The 26222-nt window shown below is 48.1% G+C and overlaps 1 protein-coding gene across 5 annotated transcripts; it reads left to right on the top strand.

The window, feature by feature from the left end:
• Positions 1 to 1198: 1198 nt before the first annotated feature.
• On the top strand, positions 1199 to 26125 carry LOC106582171 (A-kinase anchor protein 11). Of its 5 annotated transcripts, XM_014164978.3 has the most exons (14): positions 1199 to 1314; positions 4162 to 4261; positions 4401 to 4511; positions 4594 to 4647; positions 5106 to 5237; positions 5955 to 6216; positions 6355 to 10043; positions 10198 to 10368; positions 10475 to 10794; positions 11185 to 11331; positions 14915 to 14998; positions 20556 to 20602; positions 21351 to 21553; positions 21718 to 26125. In XM_014164978.3, the coding sequence occupies exons 2-14, from the start codon at positions 4199 to 4201 to the stop codon at positions 21901 to 21903; spliced, it is 5469 nt and encodes a 1822-aa protein (XP_014020453.1). In that variant the 5' UTR covers positions 1199 to 1314; positions 4162 to 4198; the 3' UTR covers positions 21904 to 26125. The 5 variants fall into 5 exon arrangements, 3 of the variants coding, with proteins under 3 accessions (XP_014020453.1, XP_014020454.1, XP_082823234.1); XR_014382053.1 differs by lacking the exon at positions 21718 to 26125 and having other exon boundaries at positions 20556 to 21215; XM_014164979.3 differs by lacking the exon at positions 14915 to 14998.
• Positions 26126 to 26222: the final 97 nt, after the last annotated feature.

Below are 26222 nucleotides of genomic sequence, written 5' to 3'. Positions count from 1 at the left end.
GGGATGACAAGGGACGTTCTCTTGATAAGTGTGTGAATTGGACCATTTCTGTCCTGCTAAGTGTAACGAGTACTTTTGGTTGTCAGGGAAAATATATGGAGTAAAAAGTACATAATTTTCTTTAGGAATGTAGTGACGTAAAAGTTGACAAAATATAAATAGTAAAGTAAAGTACAGACACCCCAAAAAACTACTTAATTAAGTAGTATTTTAAAGTATGTTTACGTAAGTTCTTTTCACCACTGCATTTAATTAAAATTGTGAAAGCAACAGCAAACATTTGGACAAGAGAAGCGCTCTCCACCGGCGGGAGTTTGGAGAGCGCAAGTGCAGAGACGCGTCTATGGTGCGTCTTTGCCACAGTAATAATACATTTTAACAACAAATTTAAAATGCGAGCTTCATACTTAAATTATAAATTTCAAGCAAGTTTGACATAGGCCTACCAAAAGACCAGTAGTCCTTTGCTAGTAGACTAATTATTGCTTGATGCCCTCTTGCTGGTTCGCTTCCAAATTGAGCTGCAAAACTCTAGGGGTATTCTGCCTTCTGGTTTTCAGCAGTTAGCTTCACCCACGACTGGTTCTACAATCCTGATGCTGTGTTTTAATATTTTGACGTTTGCAGTGCACCAGATCCTGTAACTGCACAGTAAACCAGAATCTGTTCGCCTGCTCACACGACCTGTGTTGATTGACAGTTTGCTGGTCCAATCAGAGGTTAAGAGGTTGCGTTTCGCTAGCCAATCTGTTGCATTTTTATTTTATTTTTTTGCAACGCTGCTTAGAGAGTAAACCCACGGAGACTGTGCTACAAAATGAGCTACAAAGCCTGGCCAAATGACTTAAAGTCAAGTCATTTTGTCTATTAAGTTGAGTTTCAAATCATAAAATGTGTGACGTCCAAGTCGTGTGACTGTGAGTTACGCTTACACACAGGTCAGATGTTTGGAACACACAATATAGCTAATTACCCCCTTGTCAGAAGATAGGCCTATTGTCAAAAGGCGCTAAAGCATTTAGCCTCTATGAATGGGGCAGCCTACTTCCAATTTAGTGCTGAAGACACCCAGGCCTCACAAACAATCTGTACTTGATATTGGCCATTTTATTTGAGTGGAATTTTGTATGCTTGGCATGGCATCTTCTTAGATATGACATCACGCAATCGACTACTCTGTCTGTGCTTCTCCCTCGCCGAGGGAAAGCAGAGCTCAGAGAGTGATTACTACTGCCTGAATCAGTCTTGTTTTCATGGAATGAACTGTCAGTCAGTGGAATATCATCTCGCTACTAGTCCAACACTTGCTAAATGGTGAGAATAACAGGAGTGGGATGTTGAAAGACAATATTTGTGTTGAATTGACGATAAATGATTGTATAGTCATTATTTAATGACATGAGAGGACAATTGTTTTGTGTATGTTCACACCAGCTAGCTAGCATAATGACAGTGCAGTGGAACAATGTCCGATGCTAACTAGCTACAATGTTTGACAGTTAGCCTAGCTAGCTAACTAGTCAATACCCTTACGCTAGCTTGTTGACACTTGGCTAGTTAACTAAGATAGGTGATTGATTTGCACAGAGTCGATATTAAACCAACATGTTACGCTACTGCTATAGTGGGATGTCACAAGAAATGGGACTATCAAATAATAATTTCCATTTCCTCTGTGAAAATGCGACACTGGCCGTAAATTATGGCCTGCCATAACATAAACGTGGTTTGCAGTTACCTGGCAAGCTATATGGCTACAGTTTTTCCTGAAAGAGAAGTTAGAAAGTTGTTTACTAGTAAAACTTATTTGGAGCGAATTCTAACGTTAGTTCGTTGCTTGATCAGCTGGCTTGCATGTTTGTTGTGGTCAGCCACACAGGCGGTTATGGACGGTTTTATAGAACATAAGGTAACGTTAGTGTATAATGCAGATGCGGCACAGGCCTGTCAGCAGCTACAATGGCAATGTATTACCCCCCCAAATAGCGAGCTAATGAAAGATTGATAGCCAAAGTAGCTAGTTACCACTCCCCCTATTTTCAGTAGGCTATAGAATGCAGTTCCTAGTATCAGCCCAGCAGATGATGATGTAGCTACACCAACAACAGCTGCGGGCCTTGTCAGATCTTTTATTGTTTGCTTTTCTTGTGTATTACCTAGTTGTAAAGATGTATGGTTTACTGAAAAAGGATATCTGAATTTTCAGCTGTAGTTTCACTCCTGTGTGCTACTGCATTTCTTTCCCATGTTTACCCATCTGCCCACATAGTCACACATTCATGCTGCAACATCTCAGACTGACCTATTTTGAGCCTTTACACAATTCATGCCAAGCTGATTACAGAGACCATAAGAACCTGTAGTATAGATCATTTCTATTTTGCCATATCCCCATAGTTTGACATTGTCTCTGCACTAGCATCTTGTGCAAAGTCTATTATTTAAGTATGATTATAAGTCTAAATGTTAAAAAATGTGTTACTAAAATGCCATGGTATAAGACACATGAACTGAGCATCATCAAAACCATCAGGAGAAAATACAACTTGCAACATTGAAATAGAGACAGAGAGGCCTATCAGTTTGCTGCTGTGTGGCAGTCACGCAAAACTAGACTTCCTAGTTCGGGCTGCATTTCTATGGTCATAGCATTGGGGTCAGTACATAGCTGAGGTTAGCCGGTAACAGCTTGCGTTGTTGTTTCTGAAAACCCCACCAAAGCAGTCAAGAGACCAGGAGGTCCTGGGACAGCAAAGGAAGAGAAAGAGAGTATTCATTATTTCCCCTGGTTGGTTCCCATAGAGGACAGGCATCCTATCAAAGACTGGCCGTCTAGACTCAGATTCAACCAGCTGCTTTGGACAGCACCTCAAAGAACAGCTCACATTTCTTGGGAAACTTTCTTCCCCGCTCACTGTAAATATTTTTGCTGTCTTTAGCTGCTCTTTCATGCTTACCAAGTGTGTTTCTCCTGCCCTGGGTTAGTGTTCAGACTCCGGGTCCACACCCCTGTTCTCTCTACGGCCGTTTGATCGTCCGTGCTGGCTTGGAGCCTGAAGGAAGACATCAGACAGAGTGACTAGGCCAACATCTAAGGCTGCTGGAAACCTGATCGAAGAATATCTGCTTTTATGATTTCTGAATTTATTGAACTTAATCTGAGTGTTTGCTTGAGTGCATCAGTTCAGTTCATCTCCACCAGTGTTTGTCTTTCTGAGGTGACGGGGGTTGTGTTGTTGTGCAGTGGTACATCTAACCTCTTGACCTCTACAGCTGACTTCCTGTTATGATTAGGGTTTGTGTTGAGAGTGGATGAAGACTGAGTCTTATCAAAGAGGGTTTAGTATGAAGACATTAAGAACAAAACATTAAGAACACCTGCTCTTTCCATGACATAGACTGACCAGGTGAAAGCTATGATCCCTTATTGATGTCATTTGTTAAATCCACCTCAATCAGTATAGATGAAGGGGATGAGACAGGTTAAAGAAGGATTTTTAAGCCTTGAGACAATTTAGACATGGATTGTGTGTGTGCCGTTCAGAGGGTGAATGGGCAAGACAAAAGATTTAAGTGCCTTTGAATGGGGTATGGTAGTATGTGCCAGGCGCACCGGTTTGTGTCAAGAACTGCAACGCAGCTGGATTTTTCACGCTCAACAGTTACCCATGTGTATCAAGAATGGTCCATCACCCAAAGGACATCCAGCCAACTTGACACAACTGTGGAACGCATTGGAGTCAACATGGGCCAGTATCACTGTGGAACGCTTTCGACACCTTGTAGAGTCCATGCCCCAACGAATTGAGGCTGTGTTCCTAGGAAGGTGTTCCTAATGTTTGGTATACTCAGTGTAGATTTTACATGTGCTAAGGCCACAGGGGGCTAGAGATTATTACAGATACCTCTGATATTCTTGTGATAGATTACATAAAATCCTTGAAAGATACCAAAATTCTGTTAGTTTACTGGTGAACTTGTAAAGTTTCCATTAATATACCCTCCCTTTGCAGCTGTACTTGCAATAGAAGGGGATCGTTGTTTTTCATTCTAATCTTTGAGACTTGTCAGTAAATCAGAATTGAATGATATCAAATTTCAAATATAACATCTCTCCCTCTTTCCCACCTCTCTCTCCTTCCCCTCTTTCTCCTTCTACAGGTGAGTGGCTAGTCCGCCACACCCAGCCTGCGTTGCCATGGACGCCTGTGCCCGTATCCGAGGAGTTCCTCTCAGGACCAGAGCCTCCATCAGGAAAGAGGTTAGAGTCAGACTGCCATATTCTGATTCATTGATTGACTGATCGATTGATTTCATTTTAATGTTGATAACCTGGTGCTGTGTGTGAGGTTGTGCATGGGTGAAACCTAAGCTAACCTCTAATTGTGTGTATGGTGTAGACGGTGCGTGACAGCGGGCCTCAGTGTGTGAAGAGCCTTCTGAGGAGCAGGAAGGAGCTGTGCAGCATGGGACTGGAGCTACATACCAAAGACACACCACGCCTGACTGAGGTGTGTATCACAACACACACACGCTTTGATTATGACTTCGTGATTTTGAGGATTTCCCTGACTTGTCCTTTTCTTCGCTCAGATCCATTTTGTGTGTTTGCCTGGCCACTCTGAAGGGGAGGATCTAACTCGACAGGTGAGACGTACTGCACCAGCTCTGACTCTTTTGTAGTTCAATGAATGCGGCACTCAGCAGTGGAAACAATAACAAAGCGTTTCTGTAAAAAGTTGAGAGATGGGGCTGGAGAAATGTAACCACTCTCAAATTCATAGACAGAGCTGTGGATGTAAGGACTGACCATCCATGATATTAAAATGATAGTTTGAACCATGTTTTGAAGCTATAATGTTTGTTTACATTTACTTTGTTTACAAACGTTGGAGTAAAACAAGCTTATATTTTGGGTTCTGATGGGGTATGACAGTTGAACTAAGCTTATGAGGCATTTATTTCTAAGTTATATTCTTCAAGAATCAATGGGTACATTTAATTAATGAATTAAGTCCCAAAATGGATGTAGCAGCTGCTGATTGCCCGTTTAAGTGATGCGTTATTAATGTATTATTTGTGTGATGTCCTGTCCTCGTTCCCAGGCCCTGTCGTCTCTTCCAGGGGACCTGGCGGAGCTCCTGAGGTCTCCCCACGTTACCAGCCTGAGGAACGAAGAGGTGCTGCTGCTGAAGGACAGCAGGAAACCAGCCGACAGGAGGGACTCTACTACACAGGTAGACATGAGAGGAGGAAGTGTCTAATAGGTAAAAGGGGAAAGACTGTGTTTCTCAGGTCGATAGACTGCTTCAGAGGAAATACAGTATTTCACAGGTAAATAAGAGTTCAATATAGTTTTGAAGATGATTCATAGGACCTTACTCAGGCTGCTTGCAAAGGCCTGAGAGATTCTGTATTTTCACCCTGTTGAACCTAGCCAGGTATACAGATGTCTGGGATAGTGTGGTTGCTTGTTTTCTCACCAGTGATTGCCACATTGTCCTGCCTGGTCCCATGCGTCTGTGCTAGTGTTCAGTCTGACTCTGCAGCATTGTGGTTACAGTGTGTGTGACATACAGATATACAGACAGGCAGTGCAACTAAAACTGAGCCTCTACCCACGGTGGCCAAGACAGAAGTGACGCTGAGGGTTCTATTCTGCATATACAACAACACATCAGACCACAATCAGACATGCAGACATAACAAGGCTGTCCCAGTAGAGCCCCTCTCTCTGTAAGACACAGACCGAAGGAAAGAGAACTCTTGTGTGAATTCCTGTGAGTTTTCCAAAGCCAAAGACTCTCTGATGATTAGCGCGTCTTGGCAGGAGCTGACAGTCTGCAGACCTAGTTTTTTATTCCTCAAAGGGCTAATTGTTCCTTGGCAGTAAGAATAAACTACTGTACCAGGCAGCCAGCAAACTCTGACTGTTTCTTCGCTATCCTCTACAGCAGTGCTCGCTAAAGGCGGTGTGTGTTGTAAGGCACAGCTCCAGCCCCAGTCAGGCCATTGTTGGTGTGTTGGTGGGCCTGCTGGGGCGTTATGCTGCGGGGGTCCGCTATGCCCTGGAGCTCCAGGCCCTCCACAGGGGCACGGCAGAACCCTGCCAGCCCGAGGACGATGACACCAACCAGTCTGTGTCTTCCATCGAAGATGACTTTGTCACCGCTCTGGAACACCTAGAGGAGGAGGCCACTGGAGAGAATAACAACGGTAGGTTCATCACAGCTCTATGTAGATGAACGTTCAATAGAGCATGATGTGATCACTTATTGTTGCATAACCTTAAGTGTTAACTAAATTTAGACCGAAACATTTACCCCCTCACTCTCTATCTCCCTCTCTCCCTAGCCGATGACTCTTATCTCCATGGAAACCAGCGTGATGTGGCCTCCCAGACAGTCCCTGCCCACAAGAGAGACAAGGACCTATCAGGCTCCAGGATCATAATCAGCTCTGCCCACAGGAAGTCCTCAACCAGTCATCGGTCTCCCCCAGAGGTGTCTGTTACCGTACAGTGCTCCAGAAGGGCAGAGTCCCAGTGGACCCTCTGCAGCCCTAGAGCCCGGCTCCCCTCCCCCACACTCCCTGTCAGCGAATCAGAGGAGTCGGATGGCTCCAGCCCTAGTCCAATCATCTTCCTAGATGAGGTTGGCTACCAGAAAAGTCTCAAAGCGACACTGGACATACCTCAGATCCCCGGGGGGCCGACAGACAGGGTGGAGGACTCTGACTCTGAGGTCAGCGAGTTCTTCGACAGCTTTGACCAGTTTGACGACCTAGACGAGCTGAGCTCAGAGAGCTGTACACTCACCCTGCCTTTAGACCCGACTTCCTCTGTTATTATTACCGGCCCAGACCAGAAGAAGAAGTACTCTGGTACTGGCAAGTCAGGGTCCAAGAAAGTGTCCCGAAGCTGTTCCACCATGAACCCCCACCGGTTCGACCAGCGCACCCTCCCTGCGAATGTGAAGAAACCCACCCCACTCAGAAGCCCCCTCCCCCTTGGCTCTCCGTATGGATCCCCTGACTCTCCCCGGCCGGCCCGGACCTCCTGTGAGGAAGGTGGAGGTCCTCTGTTCAGCCCCGTTAGCTCCTCAGCCTTCAGCCCACTCGGAGATGGAGCTCTGGATTACTTCTGGAAGACCGAGGGAGATGGAGGAGATGAGTCAGAGCTAAAGAAACCCCAGGACCTGTGTTCCCTCTACAAGACTTACTCAGACTTTGCCAGCAGTCTGTCCAAGGAGATCCTGGGATCCGTATGTGGATACCAGTCTCCCGTGGACCTCAAAGACAACAAGAACCTGAGCTGTGTCTGTCACAAGGAGTTCCAGAACCAGTCTGGACACGTCATGAAGCTGTCTGAGATCCAGGAGACGGTGACTGTCTCCAAGCTGCAACAGAAGCCCCAGTCTCTGAAGGACGGCATCCAGAGGTTTGCCACAGACTTGGTAGAGATGAGTCTGGGCAGCGCTCTGAGAGACCTGCAGAAGGGAGTGTCCTCTTGCACCACCACCCTCTGCCACCTGGCTGCCAAACTCACCACTTCCGTCTTCCAGATGGCCTTCCAGGAGATTGGCATGCGCCGCGCCTACGTCCTGAAGGAACGGGCCATCAACGGGCTGGCTGGGTTCCTGGTGGGAGAGGCGGTGTCGGGCGCTCTGAAGGACTTCCTGACGGTGAAGAAGCAGATGTTCAACAGCACCGTGACTCAGTTTGCCGCCGATCTGGCGGAGGAGCTGGTGTATGAGGGGATGATGGAAGTGTGTCAGTTCTCCCACCCCTCCACCCCCCTCACCCCCAGTGACTGGTCCTTCAGCGTGGGGGAGGAGGATGATGAGGAGGTGGTGTCCTCCTATGCCTCGGACCTCTCTGAGTCTGTCCTCCAGGAGGCCTTCATTGAACTGTCCCAGGCTGACGTGGCCTTCACCACCCAAGCAGCCATCAGTCTCTCTCTGGACAACATATTCTATGTCAGTGCTGACGAAACACACACTACCTGCAGTACTGCTGCTGACCACCAGGCTAACCCTGCCGAGGAAGGCCCAGGTCCATCAGGGGAGGATGGCTGTACTGTGAAGAAGGCTCTGTTCTGTGTGTCTGGGATGGCCAGCTGTGTACCTGTCCCACAGGCATGCCAGGCCATCTCCCTCTTCCACGACTCAGAAGAGATCTGCCAGTGTAAGACCAGCCCGGCCCACACCTCCCAGACCAGCCCCAAGAGGAGCTGCAGCTCAGAGAGCAGAATGGTGACCACAGCCGCCTCTGATGCTACTGCTGCCACACAGACTGACCTGCTGCCAAAGACCCCCTTTCACAACTTCTCTGGCAACATGGTGGATATGATAGTGAGTGAAGCGTGTGAGCTGATGACTGCCACAAAGATGAAGAAGAAGGTGGAGGACTGTGCTGACTTCCTTTCTAAAGCCATTGTTGGTCGGGGACCTCCATCCGGACAGGAGGGTACTGTCACTGTCCAGACCTCCCACTCCTCTCTCCACCCTCATTCTCAGAACCCAGGGAGAGGCTCCTGTGAGTCAGGCTCCAGGACCAGCAGAGCTGTCTCAGAGACCCGGCCAGTGATGATGGACACTCTAGCGATTCCAGGGTTGGAGATGGACGGCTGGGAAGGCAGGAAGATGGCCTCCGGTGAGGAGATGGTTCCCAGCACTGGTTGCATGTCCAGCGGGACCCCTGGTACGCCCCCCTCCACCCCCCAGCATCCCAACAAGGTGTCCCAGGAGAAGCAAATCAAGCAGTTCTCCAAGAAGCTGAAAGGCAAACTGGCCAAGGAGTTCTCTCCCGCCACCCCTCCTCCCACCCCACACTACCAGCCAGGTCCTGAGCCCAAAGAGTCTCCCTCTGAGATGGACAAGGCTGACTTCATGCTCAAACTGATGAGGTCTCTGTCTGAGGAGGCAGACGGGAACGAGGAAGAGGAGGGTGGAGTAGAAGGGCTTAACTCTGGAACCGAGACAGGAAACCGTCCGCAGCTAGAACTCAACCTATTGGTTGGAGGACACAAGATGGCCGACAAGGGAGCCCTCCATTACGCAGAGCGCCTGGCGTGCCACATTGTCTCCATGGCGACAGAGATGGACACTCTGGGAGGAGTGGAGGATGGAGGTAGGAGGACGGTGGAGGAGAGAAGAGACAGTGTGGCCCAGTTCTCGGAGCAGACCCTGAACACGCTGTGGATCTACGCTGGCGAGGTGGCGGGAGAGGTGATCAGTGACGTGAAGAGGATAATGGGGTCAGGACAGTGTCGTCAAAGAGCAGTCAAACGAGCCAGCCAGGACTGGTCAGGGGAATGCCCTCACCACCACAACCAACTCCAGCCCAGTGAACACAGCAGGGGCTGCAGAGTGGGTCATCTGGCTGAACAGTGGTCTGGTGACCTCCTCTCCTCTGTCCTCCACCCGTCAACGTCCACCTCTACCGCCAGCTCTGGCCTGTCCTCTGACTACCCCAGCTGTGAAAGTGTGACAGATGAGTATGCTGGCTACCTCATCAGGGTGCTGAAGAAAGAGGGAGGCAGCAGGGAGCTGGTCCTGGATCAGTATGCCAGCCGTCTGGCCTACCGCTCCATCAAACTGGGCCTGGCCCATGCTGCCCGCAACATGGAGAAGAGACCCTCCTCCTCTAGGCACCACTCCTCCAGAAGGCTCCACCAGGATGGCTGCAGGGGGCCCAACGCTGAGCCGTCTGTACCCAGGGACGAAGCAGGGAGAGTGGGATCTCCTTCCAGCGACTCTGATGATGGGAGCCAGAGGGAGTACATGGAGCTGGTGAACTTTGCGGAGTCGTTGGCGTACAACATCACCTGTGACGTCACACGCAAACTCTGTGTGTCGTCAGACCGACTACCCAAGTCCCTGACTGAGTCGTGTCTGTATCAGAAATTCAAGCTGGAGGACATGGCAGAGAACCTGATCAGGAACTCCTTTTCATGCCCCCTGCTGGCCAACGAGGGAAAGAGCAGGCAGTACCACAGCACAGGCTGCCTGGACGACGGAGGCTACAGCAGTGGAGTCATGCAGGTCAGTTTGGATTAGTTCTTATTTTATTTGAGTAGGGAAAGATACTGTTAAAACATGTACACATTGAGTTAACAGCAGTCTGATTCATGCTATCATCATTGCATTGGAGCATTAGACTTCAGCTTTCTTCAATTCCCAGCGTTTGTCTCTACAGGTCATGGAGCACTATGCCAGGAAGATAGTGGACGACACGCTGGAGATGGGCCTGGCCTCGGCCGGACACCCAGCCCAACAGGGTCCAGACAGACACTCCCACTCTGAGAGGCCGTCTGAGGGGGGAGCAGTGGGCTCTGCGCTGGGGGAGACAACCTGCCGATACTGCCAGGTCAAGAAGTGTCAGACGTATTTTTTTCGATGAATTACATATGATCTATCACCCACCCATTTTTTTATATACAGTTCTTGAGTATTCATGTTGTTTGTTATTGCAGGTCATCGAGTGTCCGTTCTGCTCGTGGCCTAGCAGGCAGTACATCCTTGAGGCAGGAGCAGGCCAGAGGAGGAGGCCGGACGGGGGGGTGGGGGTGTGTGGCCTGGAGATCCCTGAGATCCACATCGATCTGGACCGCAGGGCGGTGTTCGCAGAGGAGATCGTCACTACGGCAATGGAGGGAGCGAAACGAGAGCTGAGCAACACCAGCCTGAACGCTGACAGCGGGATCGGACACGACGGGCCAAGCTTTGCCGAGAGTCTGACCGCAGAGATCATGACGTCCGCGCTGTCCAACGCATGCCAGACTGCCAACCTCAGGTACAAATACATTGTGGCAAAGTCTGTGTAAGACACAACACCACCAATCTGTGACTAACCCTAATGTTGTAGAGCGCAACCACAGGGTGAGTCAAGACCCATAAGATTCCATGACTGTTCACATGGATTTCCTTATGGTTAACCATGATGCTTAGTAATATGTAATGGTTTGACTAATTCTTGTGACGCACCATCTTGGGAAATTAATTGAAGAGTCCATCATTTTCGCAATTTCGTACTTGACCAGATTACACAACAATAGTAAAGGAGCCAAGAAGAGGTCCACCATCTTGATTACTAACTATATTTCTCTCAGTCCCTTATGTCTCTGTATAAAGATTCTGTATCTTTATTCATGTCTGGTTCCCTTTCTCCATGTCCCTGTGGTAGCTTTCCAGGCAGGGAGGCCACAGAGTCCACAGTGTCCCAGCAGCTCAGTCTGAGTGTGGGCGATGACAGTCTGGGCAGCTGGTCCAACCTCAGCTTTGAGGACGAACACCCCGACGAGACCAGCAGCTTCCTGCACCTCAGCGACAGGTAGGGAACACACAGCACATCATGTAGTCTCAAACTAATCTGCTCTGTTCTTTTAGTTTCTCTGAAGACTACATTAGAGACATCTAATCTAGATTAGTTGATTAATGATTCACCTCTTGAAACACTTCTTTAATGTCTTTGAGTACTGTTTTCTGTCTCACTCTTTCACACCAGCGAAGATGTCCACAGATGGATTGATATATAAGTGAGTAGAACTTTAGACCAGGGTTGTGGCATTCAGCCTAGACTTCAATTAATGCTGAAACTAATGAAGGCAAGTCAGTCATCACCGCTTTGGCTGCACTGGCATTTCCCATGTCACTTTAAGATGACTGTGGTGATTGGGGATTAGCTGGTTTGATGCTGTGAGACTGAGTTGAGATCAGTACAAGACGGGTTTCTCCATGTTGTCTGCCGGATGGCTGCTGGATGACGTGAGGTCACCGTAACTCACGACCAGCAGATTGTGTAGTTTGGGAACCTGTAGGACCTTCTGCTGCAGACAAACAATTATCTCTGATTTGAGCAAATATTACATTACATATATTCTCTCAAATGTTGTTATATCATTTAAATAGCTGATTAATGCCAAGTTCTGCTGAGATTGAGTTAATGCATCATAAGGATAATGTATCCCTTTTAAGAGAGATATGGCTTTTCCTTTATGATAGAAACACACACGTACTGGTCTGTTAGTGGATCTGGTGTAATGCTCTGAGAGTGACGTGGGCTCACCCAGTTTCACGGTTGGAGGAGAGTTACTGACGTTCCCTGGCTCAGCCTGATATCTCTATGGAAGCAGACCCAGTCAACATGTACACTTCTCTCCCCAGATACTGAATGGGAGAATGTGTGAGGAGAACAGATAGTTATTTTGAAGGTATAATAATATTTTCTTAAGGTGTGTCTGTAGCAGCCTCTCTCTCTCTCGCTCTCTCTCTGCCTCAGGCCCTTTCCACAAGAACAAAGTCCTTCCACCATTTGTTATTCATTAGCTTCTCTCTCTCCCTTCAAAATACTTTCCCAACTGTCTCCCAACTGTCAACAACTAAACTAGATAACTCAGGAAAGGGAAGGCTCCGTTGTAAAGGTTTTCAAACCCTGGAAGAACTGATTGACTTCTTAACGACCTCTCAGCATACCACTTTCATAAACCACAGCTACGGAGACCGTATTTTAGCTCAGGTCATCAATTAACTAGTTGATGTTTGTGGAGCTATTTTTAGGTCTCCACATCATTCTTGACATACCAGAGTGCACAGTGTGCAGGTTCCAGCCAGCCTGATAATCAGGGCTAATTTAACTAAACCAAAAAATACATATTGTAGGCTAGGTACCTCGACTAACCGGTGCCCCCGCACATTGACTCTGTACCGGTACCTCCTGTATATAGTCTCGCTATTGTTATTTTACTGCTGCTCTTTAACTACTTGTTCCTTTTATTTCTTATTCTTATCAGTATTTTTTAAACTACATTGTTGGTTAAGGGCCTGTAAGTAAGCATTTCACTGTAAGGTCTACACCTGTTGTATTCAGCGCATGTGACTAATACAATTTGATTTGATAAGTGCAGTGAAAAGTGTTGTTTTACAGGGTCAGCCATAGTAGTACGGTGCCCCTGGAGCAAATTAGGGTTAAGTGCCCTGCTCAAGGGCACAGTGTGTTGTGATGCTCCAGCTGCCAGCTGGATGCCCCAGTGGAATTCACAAGTGAAGACTAGTATGCAGTGATCTCATCTCACATAATTGGGCAGTCATCAGTTGTTGCTTTGATTGAATGTTTTTTCAGGACCAAAACTATTGTATAAGCCTCACATTAAGATGGATCATGTAATGCTTTAAAGCAGTTGTTTCTGCCAGGTAAGAAAGATCAACCAGGTCTGTTATGAACCTGCTTGACCAAAGTGATTCCCACGCCTAAGACTATGTGTGTGCCCATTGTTGAACAGTTGTCTCCCCAGCAGCAATGGGAACAGCAGTCGTTGGAGCAGGTTAGGGATAGTTGAAACAGGTTAGGGTTAGTTGAAACAGGTTAGGGTTAGTTGAAACAGGTTAGGGTTAGTTGAAACAGGTTAGGGTTAGTTGAAACAGGTTAGGGTTAGTTGAAGCAGGTTAGGGTTAGTTGGAGCAGGTTAGGGTTAGTTGGAGCAGGTTAGGGTTAGTTGGAGCAGGTTAGGGTTAGTTGGAGCAGGTTAGGGTTAGTTGGAGCAGGTTAGGGTTAGTTGGAGCAGGTTCGGGTTAGTTGGAGCAGGTTAAGGTTAGTTGGAGCAGGTTAGGGTTAGTTGGAGCAGGTTCGGGTTAGTTGGAGCAGGTTAGGGTTAGTTGGAGCAGGTTCGGGTTAGTTGGAGCAGGTTCGGGTTAGTTGGAGCAGGTTAGGGTTAGTTGGAGCAGGTTAGGGTTAGTTGGAGCAGGTTAGGGTTAGTTGGAGCAGGTTAAGGTTAGTTGGAGCAGGTTAGGGTTAGTTGGAGCAGGTTAGGGTTAGTTGGAGCAGGTTAGGGTTAGTTGGAGCAGGTTAAGGTTAGTTGGAGCAGGTTAGGGTTAGTTGGAGCAGGTTAAGGTTAGTTGGAGCAGGTTCGGGTTAGTTGGAGCAGGTTAGGGTTAGTTGGAGCAGGTTAGGGTTAGTTGGAGCAGGTTAAGGTTAGTTGGAGCAGGTTAGGGTTAGTTGGAGCAGGTTAGGGTTAGTTGGAGCAGGTTAGGGTTAGTTGGAGCAGGTTAGGGTTAGTTGGAGCAGGTTAAGGTTAGTTGGAGCAGGTTAGGGTTAGTTGGAGCAGGTTAAGGTTAGTTGGAGCAGGTTAGGGTTAGTTGGAGCAGGTTAGGGTTAGTTGGAGCAGGTTAGGGTTAGTTGGAGCAGGTTAGGGTTAGTTGGAGCAGGTTAGGGTTAGTTGGAGCAGGTTAGGGTTAGTTGGAGCAGGTTAAGGTTAGTTGGAGCAGGTTAGGGTTAGTTGGAGCAGGTTAGGGTTAGTTGGAGCAGGTTAGGGTTAGTTGGAGCAGGTTAAGGTTAGTTGGAGCAGGTTAGGGTTAGTTGGAGCAGGTTAAGGTTAGTTGGAGCAGGTTAGGGTTAGTTGGAGCAGGTTAGGGTTAGTTGGAGCAGGTTAGGGTTAGTTGGAGCAGGTTAAGGTTAGTTGGAGCAGGTTAGGGTTAGTTGGAGCAGGTTAGGGTTAGTTGGAGCAGGTTAGGGTTAGTTGGAGCAGGTTAGGGTTAGTTGGAGCAGGTTAAGGTTAGTTGGAGCAGGTTAGGGTTAGTTGGAGCAGGTTAAGGTTAGTTGGAGCAGGTTAGGGTTAGTTGGAGCAGGTTAGGGTTAGTTGGAGCAGGTTAAGGTTAGTTGGAGCAGGTTAGGGTTAGTTGGAGCAGGTTAGGCTTAGTTGGAGCAGGTTAGGGTTAGTTGGAGCAGGTTAAGGTTAGTTGGAGCAGGTTAAGGTTAGTTGGAGCAGGTTAGGGTTAGTTGGAGCAGGTTAGGGTTAGTTGGAGCAGGTTAGGGTTTGTCGGTTCAGGGTTAGTGTCATTGCTAGGATTAGGGTAATGGACAGGGTTATGATCAGTGTGTGTATGTTACCAGTGTTGAGCATTGGTCTTGTCTCTTGCAGCAATGGGAACAGCAGTAGTTGGAGCAGCCTGGGGTTAGAGGGAGAGATGTATGAGGAGCACCTGTCCTTCTCTCCTTCCGACAGGTCGGTCCATACATACATGCATACATACATACATACATACATACATACATACATACATACATACATACATACATACATACATACAGCTAACACTGCTATAATGCTAACCGCTAACACCCACATAGGTGCAGGTAGAAGTTGCCCTCAACCACAGATTTAAGATCAGATCCTATCCCCCAATCCTAACCTTTAACATTAGAAAACCATGACATAATGTGATCCTGTGTCAGTGGTTAGGGTCAACTTCTACCTACGCCCCCTAATCATTGCATGATGTCAGAGCTGTGATCAGCAACGCTGTAGAATGTGACTGTGTATGAGACAACAGCTTCTACCCTCTACAGATCCCTCTTGATAACCATTGAGGACAGAGAATGTCTTTGTCATTGTGTTCGTCGCCACTATGTCAGCACACAAGTGGAATTAGCCTAGTCAATGGAATCAGTGTGTGTGTGAACCTGCTGCTTGTCCTGAAGTGGCTGTGGGAAGGATTGAAGCAGGTTTCTCTGTCTGCCTGTCTAGCTGGCTGCTTGTCTGCCTGCATGCAGCATGGCTGAGTGTGATGACAACAGACCAGTGTTAATCGTCAACAAAAATAGGGAATAAAATATTCGTCAAACACCTATTTTTCACTGGCAATTGACGAGACTATAACTGACTAAATAGACCCAGAAAAACTACCACTAAACGTAAATGATTTTTTGAGTTGATTAAAATGAGACGAGACAAAAGTTTCTCTGAGTAAAATGTGAATACTAAGTGGACTGGACATGAGTGTTTTGTAGAGCACGTAGTTCTCTCCAAAACAGTGGGAAGGACACGGCACACAGCCTAGCCTACATCAGCTGGTGAGCTGCAGGGGAGCAAGCGATGAGTGTGGGCAGACAGGCTCCGCTTCGATTATACACATCGCGGAGGCGACTGTCTTGCTTCCCGTAGCTAACCAGTCACCACCAGCCTTCTAGTATGATACCCTTTGCCTGGTTTAAGAAACACAAGCTGCTTCAAGTAGTTAAAAACAATAGCAGCATTTAGTTAAAATGTATGAAATGTATACATTCACTACTGTAAGTCGCTCTGGATAAGAGCGTCTGCTAAATGACTAAAATGTAAATGTAGAATTTAAATGAACAGGCCAGCTATATTTTTCTCTCCCTTCAGTATAGAAAAGTCTTGCTCAACCCCTGCACTTTTCCAACTGCATTTCATAGCCAGGTTCTGTAGCCAACGTACTCGCCAAGTCTCCCTCTTTTCCTCAGAGAAAACAGCTTAATTCTAGCCATTACCGTACAAAAGATATTACCTATAATTCCTTTCTTTATATCATGCATTGCATTAAAGCATATCGCGGGCTGCTTTAAAACTTAGCTTCTTGCGGACCGGACCGTTAACCATTGGTTTAGGCTACACCTTGTTCAGTCATGTTACCTTATTAGCTAGCTATAGCTAACAAACTGGGGCGCGTTCAGCAGGATGCAATGTTTTGGAACGTTCAGATAGAAATATGCTATGTAGAACAAACATGCTTCTGACATGTTGAATAAGGAATAATGTCGGCTCTAGTCATTGAATTTCTATCTACAACGTTCAAGAACGTTTTGCAACTGAACGTGGCCCTGGTAACATTACCAGTAGCCTATATGCACATAGTTGGTGGTACAGACAGAAAGAAAAATGGATAGCAAACATTTTATTGACTAAATCACTCTTGCCACTACACTTTATCTGACTGCTTAACTTTATTTTGAGTTCATGTGGACCCTGTGACTTGGACTCGGACATGGGGACTCGGACATGGGGACTCGAACTTGAACACAGGGGACTTGGGACTCGATTCAGACTTGAGATTTAGTGACTCGACTGTATCACTGGGCGTAACAGTCATTATCTCCTGTTCAGTCAGTCACCCCCATTCTCCTTTTAGGCATCAATGTGGCTGCAGCGTCGGTTGAACGTTGATAACGATGTCAGTGACGGGACGAGTGATAGAGGTGTAACCCATACTACTTCGCTAATACTTTACTGCACCATCTGGTGATTGTGCCTCTCTCTGTCTCCTCTCTCTCGCTCTGTCTCCTCTCTCTTTGTCTCTTTCGCTGTCTCCTCTCTCTGTCTCCTCTCTCTGTCTCCTCTCTCTCGCTCTGTCTCCTCTCTCTTTGTCTCTTTCGCTGTCTCCTCTCTCTGTCTCCTCTCTGTCTCCTCTCTGTCTCCTCTCTGTCTCCTCTCTCTGTCTCCTCTCTCTCGCTCTGTCTCCTCTCTCTTTGTCTCTTTCGCTGTCTCCTCTCTCTGTCTCCTCTCTCTCGCTCTGTCTCCTCTCTCTTTGTCTCTTTCGCTGTCTCCTCTCTCTGTCTCCTCTCTGTCTCCTCTCTGTCTCCTCTCTGTCTCCTCTCTCTGTCTCCTCTCTCTGTCTCCTCTCTCTCGCTCTGTCTCCTCTCTCTTTGTCTCTTTCGCTGTCTCCTCTCTCTGTCTCCTCTCTCTCGCTCTGTCTCCTCTCTCTTTGTCTCTTTCGCTGTCTCCTCTCTCTGTCTCCTCTCTCTGTCTCCTCTCTCTCGCTCTCTCCTTTCTGTCTGCTCTCTCTCTCTCTGTCTCCTCTCTGTCTCCTCTCTGTCTGTCTCTCTCTCTGTCTCCTCTCTGTCTCCTCTCTGTCTCCTCTCTGTCTCCTCTCTGTCTGTCTCTCTCTCTCGCTCTCTTGCTCTCTCTCTCTGTCTCCTTTCACTCTCTCTGTCTCTCTCTTGCTCTCGCTTGAGTGTGTCTTTGTATGTAATGTGTAATATCTATGTTGGCTGAATTAGGAATGTACATGGCCAGATAATTGTTATATATTGTTATATGTTTGTAATATTTCTGCTGTTGGGAAGAGAATAGTATGTTGGTAGGACAAGGCTATGTATTGTGTGTGTCAGTGGTGTATGTTTACTATAGGTTAATGAGGCAATACAAATGCGATTGGACTAAAATGAAAGGATATTTATTTGACTAAAATGGCCCACTGATTTTGTCATTTTGACAATAACTAAACTAAATCATTATTCAAATGACAAAAATGTGACTAAGACATAATAATATTTTAGTCAAAATGACTGATACTATACTACATTTAAAAAATGAGTGGCAAAATGAACACTGCAACAGTCATTTAGACCTCCCACCCTAGTGGGTAAGGGATATCTATCTCTGTAGCCTGTACAGTACAATGCCATACCTCACCCTACTCCAGGAGTGATATCTACACTGCATTCAGAAAGTATTCAGACCCCTTGACCTTTTCCACATTTTGTTACGTTACAGCCTTATTCCAAAATGGATTACATTGTTATTTTTTCCTCATCAATCTACACACAATCCCTCATAATGACAAAGCAAAAAATGGTTTTTAGAACATTTTGCAAATGTATAACATTTTTAAAACAGAAATAATATTTAAGTAAGTATTCAGACCCTTTACTCAGTACTTTGTTGAAGCACCTTTGGCAGCGATGACAGCCTAGAGTCTTCTTGGGAATGACGCTACAAGCTTGGCACCTGTATTTGGGGAGTTTCTCCCATTCTTCTCTGCAGATCCTCTCAAGCTCTGTCAGGTTAGATGGGGAGCACTGCTGCACAGCTATTTTCAGGTCTCTCCAGAGATGCTTGATCGGGTTCAAGTCCGGGCTCTGGCTGGGCCACTCAAGGACATTCAGAGACTTGCCCCGAAGACTTGTCTGCCCCCCCCCCCCCCCCCCCCCCCCCCCACTCTCTCTCTCCCTCTGCTCTCTCTCCCTCTGCTCTCTCTCCCTCTGCTCTCTCTCTCCCTCTGCTCTCTCTCTCCCTCTGCTCTCTCTCTCCCTCTGCTCTCTCTCTCCCTCTGCTTTCTCTCTCCCTCTGCTCTCTCTCTCTCTCCCTGTGCTATCTCTCTCCCTGTGCTATCTCTCTCCCTGTGCTATCTCTCTCCCTGTGCTATCTCTCTCCCTGTGCTATCTCTCTCCCTGTGCTCTCTCTCTCCCTGTGCTATCTCTCTCCCTCTGCTCTCTCTCTCCCTGTGCTATCTCTCTCCCTCTCTCTCTCCCTCTGCTCTCTCTCTCCCTCTGCTCTCTCTCTCCCTCTGCTCTCTCTCTCCCTCTGCTCTCTCTCTCTCCCTCTGCTCTCTCTCTCCCTCTGCTCTCTCTCTCTCCCTGTGCTCTCTCTCTCTCCCTGTGCTCCCTCTCTCCCCTCTGCTCTCTCTCTCCCCTCTGCTCTCTCTCCCCTCTGCTCTCTCTCTCCCTCTGCTCTCTCTCTCCCTCTGCTCTCTCTCTCCCTCTGCTCTCTCTCTCCCTCTGCTCTCTCTCTCCCTCTGCTCTCTCTCTCTCCCCTCTGCCCTCTCTCTCCCTCTGCTCTCTCTCTCCCTCTGCTCTCTCTCTCCCTCTGCTCTCTCTCTCCCTCTGCTCTCTCTCTCCCTCTGCTCCCTCTCTCTCCCCTCTGCTCCCTCTCTCTCCCCTCTGCTCTCTCTCTCTCTCTCTCTCTCTCTCTCTCTCTCTCTCTCTCTCTCTCTCTCTCTCTCTCTCCCTCTGCTCTCTCTCTCCCTCTGCTCTCTCTCTCCCTCTGCTCTCTCTCTCCCTCTGCTCTCTCTCTCCCTCTGCTCTCTCTCTCCCTCTGCTCTCTTTCCCTCTGCTCTCTCTCTCCCCTCTGCTCCCTCTCTCTCCCCTCTTCTCTCTCTCTCTCTCTCTCTCCCTCTGATCTCTCTCTCCCTCCCTCTGCTCTTTCACATACACTAACTCTCTCTCACACACTCTTTCTGTCTGTTCATCCTCTCTTCTCTCTCTGTGCTCCCTCTCTTCTCGCTCTGTGCTCCCTCTCTTCTCTCTCTGTGCTCCCTCTCTTCTCTCTCTGTGCTCCCTCTCTTCTCGCTCTGTGCTCCCTCACTTCTCGCTCTGTGCTCCCTCTCTTCTCGCTCTGCGCTCCCTCTCTTCTCTTTCTGCGCTCCCTCTCTTCTCGCTCTGCGCTCCCTCTCTTCTCACTCTGCGCTCCCTCTCTTCTCACTCTGCGCTCCCTCTCTTCTCACTCTGCGCTCCCTCTCTTCTCACTCTGCGCTCCCTCTCTTCTCACTCTGCGCTCCCTCTCTTCTCTCTCTGCGCTCCCTCTCTTCTCTCTCTGCGCTCCCTCTCTTCTCTCTCTGCGCTCCCTCTCTTCTCACTCTGCGCTCCCTCTCTTCTCACTCTGCGCTCCCTCTCTTCTCACTCTGCGCTCCCTCTCTTCTCACTCTGCGCTCCCTCTCTTCTCACTCTGCGCTCCCTCTCTTCTCTCTCTGCGCTCCCTCTCTTCTCTCTGCGCTCCCTCTCTTCTCGCTCTGCGCTCCCTCTCTTCATGCTCTGCGCTCCCTCTCTTCTCTCTCTGCGCTCCCTCTCTTCTCGCTCTGCGCTCCCTCTCTTCATGCTCTGCGCTCCCTCTCTTCTCTCTCTGCGCTCCCTCTCTTCTCTCTCTGCGCTCCCTCTCTTCTCGCTCTGCGCTCCCTCTCTTCTCGCTCTGTGTCTGATCTCTGTGTCTCTACTATGGCCTTGTGCAGGTCAGTTCTCTAACCAGTGTAATGTTTCTTACCCCACAGCGACTGTACTGAGGACAAGGAGCTTGAGACCAAGGATGAATCCTGCGGTATGATATAGTTACTTATATCAATAACTGCACCAGATATCGATGGCAATGGGCTGCTTTATATTCTCTTACTTTTTACATGAAGCATTTGATAGTTTTGATGGTTAAACTTGGTCTCTATCAGCAGCAACAGTACATACCGTACATGATGCCATGTTACACAGCCACACTACAAACAGAACCACCTCAGCATGCATCTGAGCAACATGAAAATGCCTATCCTTCTAAGTCCTGAGTTCCCTGCTATAGATTAAGAGTGGTTAGACTAGGAGACTTGGCGCTGTGTGTGTCTGCTGCTAGGAGGGGAATTCACCCACCGCCCACACATTCAGCCACACTGTCGCTCATTCATTAATCTATTCCCCCTGAGTCTCCCTGCTTATCTGTCTGTCAGACCAGAGCCCCCTGTGGGCTGTTCTCTAAAGGGCTGAGGCTCCAGGCCGTGTCAGGCCCAGACGCAGGCCTACGCGCAGGCCCAGGCCCAGATGCAGGCCTACGCCCAGGCCCAGGCCCTGACCCAGACGCAGGCCCAGCCAGCCCAGTGAGGGTGGGAGCGTGGGAAACAGGCCTGGCCCACCACCAGTTTAGAGCAGAGGAAACAAGGGAAGCCAGGGTGAGATGGGATATTACTGTACTGAAGAGAGGACTGTCAGACAGAGAGACAACAGGGGGATAAATTGGGGAGTCAAAGAAAGACAGTAGGTGTTTGAAAGATATAAAGAGGAGGATGATGATGATATATCTTCAGGTTCTGTGCGTGTGGACCGGGGCCAGGCTCAGGCTCATAGGCTCCTCCTGGTGGTCAACTCGGAGCTCAGGGAGATGACCCCTGACCCACAGCACATGACCTTTGACCCCCAGCTCAGGAGCATGCTGCAGTGGGCAGCAGCCTCCATTGCAGACCTGCCAATGGTTCAGCTGGGTCATAGTGGCAGCTGGGACCTGCAGCAGGTGAGTGGCTTTAACCTTAACCCACAACCAAAGGATCACACACACACACACACACACACACACACACACACACACACACACACACACACACACACACACACACACACAGACAGACACAGAGGTGCCTCAGTCATTACTGAGCTGTGTTCTGTCTGCCCTTCTAGCTGCCTGCGGTGGTCCAGAGGCTGAAGGAGAGGGAGTGGCGGGTGGGAGAGCTGCTCCAAGCCCTGCTGCGCTACTGTGAGGAAACCTACACCCCACCCCAGTCTGAACCCAGAGAGGAGACACCCCAGGCGGGGAGAGCACTCCACCACACTCCCCTCTTCCAGTGGCTCCTGGAGCACGCCTAGGCTGACTGCACTTACCCTCACCTCTCGCTCCTCTCCCCTTCCTCCTCCTCACCTCCCCTTCCTCCTCCTCACCTCCCCTTCCTTCTCCTCACCTCCCCTTCCTTCTCCTCACCTCCCCTTCCTTCTCCTCACCTCTCCCCTCCCTCCTCACCTCTCCCTCCTCACCTCTCTCTCCTCACCTCTCTCTCCTCACCTCTCTCTCCTCACCTCTCCCTCCTCACCTCTCTCTCCTCACCTCTCTCTCCTCACCTCTCCCTCCTCACCTCTCCCTCACCTCTCCCTCCTCACCTCTCTCTCCTCACCTCTCTCTCCTCACCTCTCTCTCCTCACCTCAACTCTCTCTCCTCTCCTCACCTCTCCTCCCTCCTCACCTCTCCCTCCTCTCCTCTCCTCACCCCCACGTGACTTACTGTACAGTATCTGTGAAGCCTGCCACATAGTGAGCACTACCTGGCCATGTGAAACTAAACCCTATGAAGATTCCCATCACTCTTCAGTGATGTGCAGCGTACCTGCCAAACCCCAAATCTAGCCTCCTCTTACTGTGGATCCTGTCTCTTATAAGGCTGTACACCCATTCACTACCCAGAGGGCGCTGTAAAAACAGCTTTTCTTAATAGTATGTATTGTGTTTGGGTGGGTGAGCGTGGGCATATTGCATGCCGTGACTGAAAGTAAATGTGTATTTTCTTCTCTTTGGTTTTGTTGTGGTTCTTTTGTGTTTAATATTAGGCTGCATATCACATGCGTTGATTAGTGTGCTATTGTTGACGACTGATTTTCTGCTAAATTCCTCTCACCCTCTGACACCGTCATCGCACACAGCCACTCTTTCTCACGTCATCTAGTGTAGGCCGAGGGATTCTGACCCCCGCAACTTTCCTCTCCTACCCCAGCACAGAAACACTCCTGCTGTGAACTCACTTTAATGGTGGTGAGGTGAGACTGGGCATTTCCACCAGCTGTCCCAGGCCTCTGCCTCCCTATAGATGATACTACAACATGATGAAATGTTTGAGTGAGTGGCCCCATATCCTGTTAGGGTTAACAGAGTTAGTCAGTCCACCACAGCAGCGAACATTCACACAGGTGTTATTGTGACACTGTGATTCCTTGTATTATTAAGGGAATTTCAGACAATGTGAAATGATGTGGATATTGACCATGCTGTGGCTTCTCTACACTGTAATATACATGGCCTGCCTGCGCATGTTGAACTGTTGAGTTTGCATGGCTGTTCTGCTTCTGACATCCCTGGACAAACGGAGTGAGAACTCACTACTGTGTTATGGAACTTCCCAGGAATGCATTAGCAGGCCTTTGTGCAGTGATCGATTACAATCAGTTACAATGTTATAAACAACATATGCCTGTACGTACTCCTCAAATGGTTACATGCTATAGTTCTGCACTGTACTATAGCTGTACCATCAGCAGAGCCTATTTCCGTGTTTACCATGGCCTGATCCTCATGCTCTTCATCACTTGAATATTATTACATTGAGATGCCTGTCAGTGAATGACCCCTAATGACACTTCAGCTGTACAATAGCCCCAGTTAGAACTCGCTTACAGCACAGCTGTAGACCCCACGTTGTCAAACTGCTTTACAGCACAGCTGTAGACCCCACGTTGTCAAACTCCCTTACAGCACAGCTGTAGACCCCACGTTGTCAAACTCCCTTACAGCACAGCTGTAGACTCCACGTTGTCAAACTCCCTTACAGCACAGCTGTAGACTCCACGTTGTCAAACTGCTTGACAGCACAGCTATAGACTCCACGTTGTCAAACTGCTTGACAGCACAGCTATAGACTCCACGTTGTCAAACTCCCTTATAGCACAGCTATAGACTCCACGTTGTCAAACTGCTTGACAGCACAGCTGTAGACCCCACGTTGTCAAACTCCCTTACAGCACAGCTATAGACTCCACGTTGTCAAACTGCTTGACAGCACAGCTGTAGACCCCACGTTGTCAAACTGCTTGACAGCACAGCTATAGACTCCACGTTGTCAAAATGCCTTACAGCACAGCTGTAGACCCCACGTTGTCAAACTGCTTGACAGCACAGCTGTAGACTCCACGTTGTCAAACTCCCTTACAGCACAGCTGTAGACTCCACGTTGTCAAACTGCCTTACAGCACAGCTGTAGACTCCACGTTGTCAAACTGCTTTACAGCACAGCTGTAGACTCCACGTTGTCAAACTGCTTTACAGCACAGCTGTAGACTCCACGTTGTCAAACTGCTTTACAGTACAGCTGTAGACTCCACGTTGTCAAACTGCGAGACAGCACAGCTGTAGACTCCACGTTGTCAAACTGCTTGACAGCACAGCTGTAGACTCCACGTTGTCAAACTGCTTGACAGCACAGCTATAGACCCCACGTTGTCAAACTGCTTTACAGCACAGCTGTAGACTCCACGTTGTCAAACTGCTTTACAGCACAACTGTAGACTCCACGTTGTCAAACTGCTTGACAGCACAGCTGTAGACTCCACGTTGTCAAACTGCTTTGCAGCACAGCTGTAGACTCCACGTTGTCAAACTGCTTGACAGCACAGCTGTAGACCCCACGTTGTCAAACTGCTTTACAGCACAGCTGTAGACCCCACGTTGTCAAACTGCTTGACAGCACAGCTGTAGACTCCACGTTGTCAAACTGCTTTACAGCACAGCTGTAGACCCCACGTTGTCAAACTGCTTGACAGCACAGCTGTAGACCCCACGTTGTCAAACTGCTTTACAGCACAGCTGTAGACCCCACGTTGTCAAACTGCTTTACAGCACAGCTGTAGACCCCACGTTGTCAAACTGCTTTACAGCACAGCTGTAGACTCCACGTTGTCAAACTCCCTTACAGCACAGCTGTAGACTCCACGTTGTCAAACTCCCTTACAGCACAGCTGTAGACTCCACGTTGTCAAACTGCCTTACAGCACAGCTGTAGACTCCACGTTGTCAAACTGCTTTACAGCACAGCTGTAGACTCCACGTTGTCAAACTGCTTAACAGCACAGCTGTAGACTCCACGTTGTCAAACTGCTTGACAGCACAGCTGTAGACTCCACGTTGTCAAACTGCTTGACAGCACAGCTGTAGACTCCACGTTGTCAAATTGCTTGACAGCACAGCTGTAGACTCCACGTTGTCAAACTGCTTGACAGCACAGCTGTAGACCCCACGTTGTCAAACTGCTTGACAGCACAGCTGTAGACTCCACGTTGTCAAACTGCTTTACAGTACAGCTGTAGACCCCACGTTGTCAAACTGCTTTACAGCACAGCTGTAGACCCCACGTTGTCAAACTGCTTTACAGCACAGCTGTAGACCTCACGTTGTCAAACTCCCTTACAGCATACAGTACAGTAGGCCACTGCTGATGCCTTGTGTATTAACACTGATTCTCTGGGCTGCCAAATGTTTCTGATCCATGTGAAATTTGAAAACTGTTTCACATACATTGTGTTTATAACCTTAACGTATTCGAACACTGTTTAGAATCAAAAGTACTTTAAAACTTGTATTAGAAAATAACACATTCCTGAAACGTCTAGGGGAAAATGTATTAAATGGGAGAAAATGTATGTAATTAAAGAGGAATGTATGGAGATATATGGGAGATGGGGAGAGAGAGAGTGTATATAGAGCCTATAAGAGTTTGCCAACTATGCCACAGTATAATAACACACAGTATCCAGATTTCTTTTCAGAGGGAGATTGTAATATGTTTATTTGTTGAGTTGTGATTGTAAACATACAGACAGCTGATCGCTGTCGGGCCCTCCTGTATCTATCAATGTATTTAGTGTAACTGTACATTCCAATGCGCTCCTTCACAGGCCACCTGGCTGCCTGCTGCTATAATGTGTTATTTAAAGCTGAATGTGCGTCCGCAGAGAAATAACTCCATAGTATGAGATGTACTATGAGATAAGTCTATTTTGTTACTGTCGTTGTTGCAGGTTTACTACCATCTTGTCCTGCACCGCAGAAGGCAAACTGTTTACTGGATCCTGTATTTTTCCTACTTCTTTGTATAATTTTGCCAAAAAAGATATTTAATTATAATTGAAGTTGTAACAGTGAGTACACTACTATTTGTCCCCTTCTAGTGACATCGCTAAATATTTCACACATTCTAAGCTTGACGGCAAAGCACTATATTTGTCATTGTTTAAGCTGTGTAACAATAAAGCTTTTTCATGTGCTCTGGTATTCCGATTCTGCCTAATTACCTACCTAGTACTACCTTTTCTTATGTGTTTGATGTATCACAAATCATCAAGTTTACTTTCTGTAAGACTTGCCTTTG

The sequence above is a fragment of the Salmo salar genome, chromosome 21 (genome assembly GCF_965601325.2).
Source record: "Salmo salar chromosome 21, fSalSal1, whole genome shotgun sequence".
In the NCBI taxonomy this organism is placed as follows: Eukaryota; Metazoa; Chordata; class Actinopteri; order Salmoniformes; family Salmonidae; genus Salmo; species Salmo salar.
This window is presented reverse-complemented; position numbering and strand designations above follow the sequence as displayed.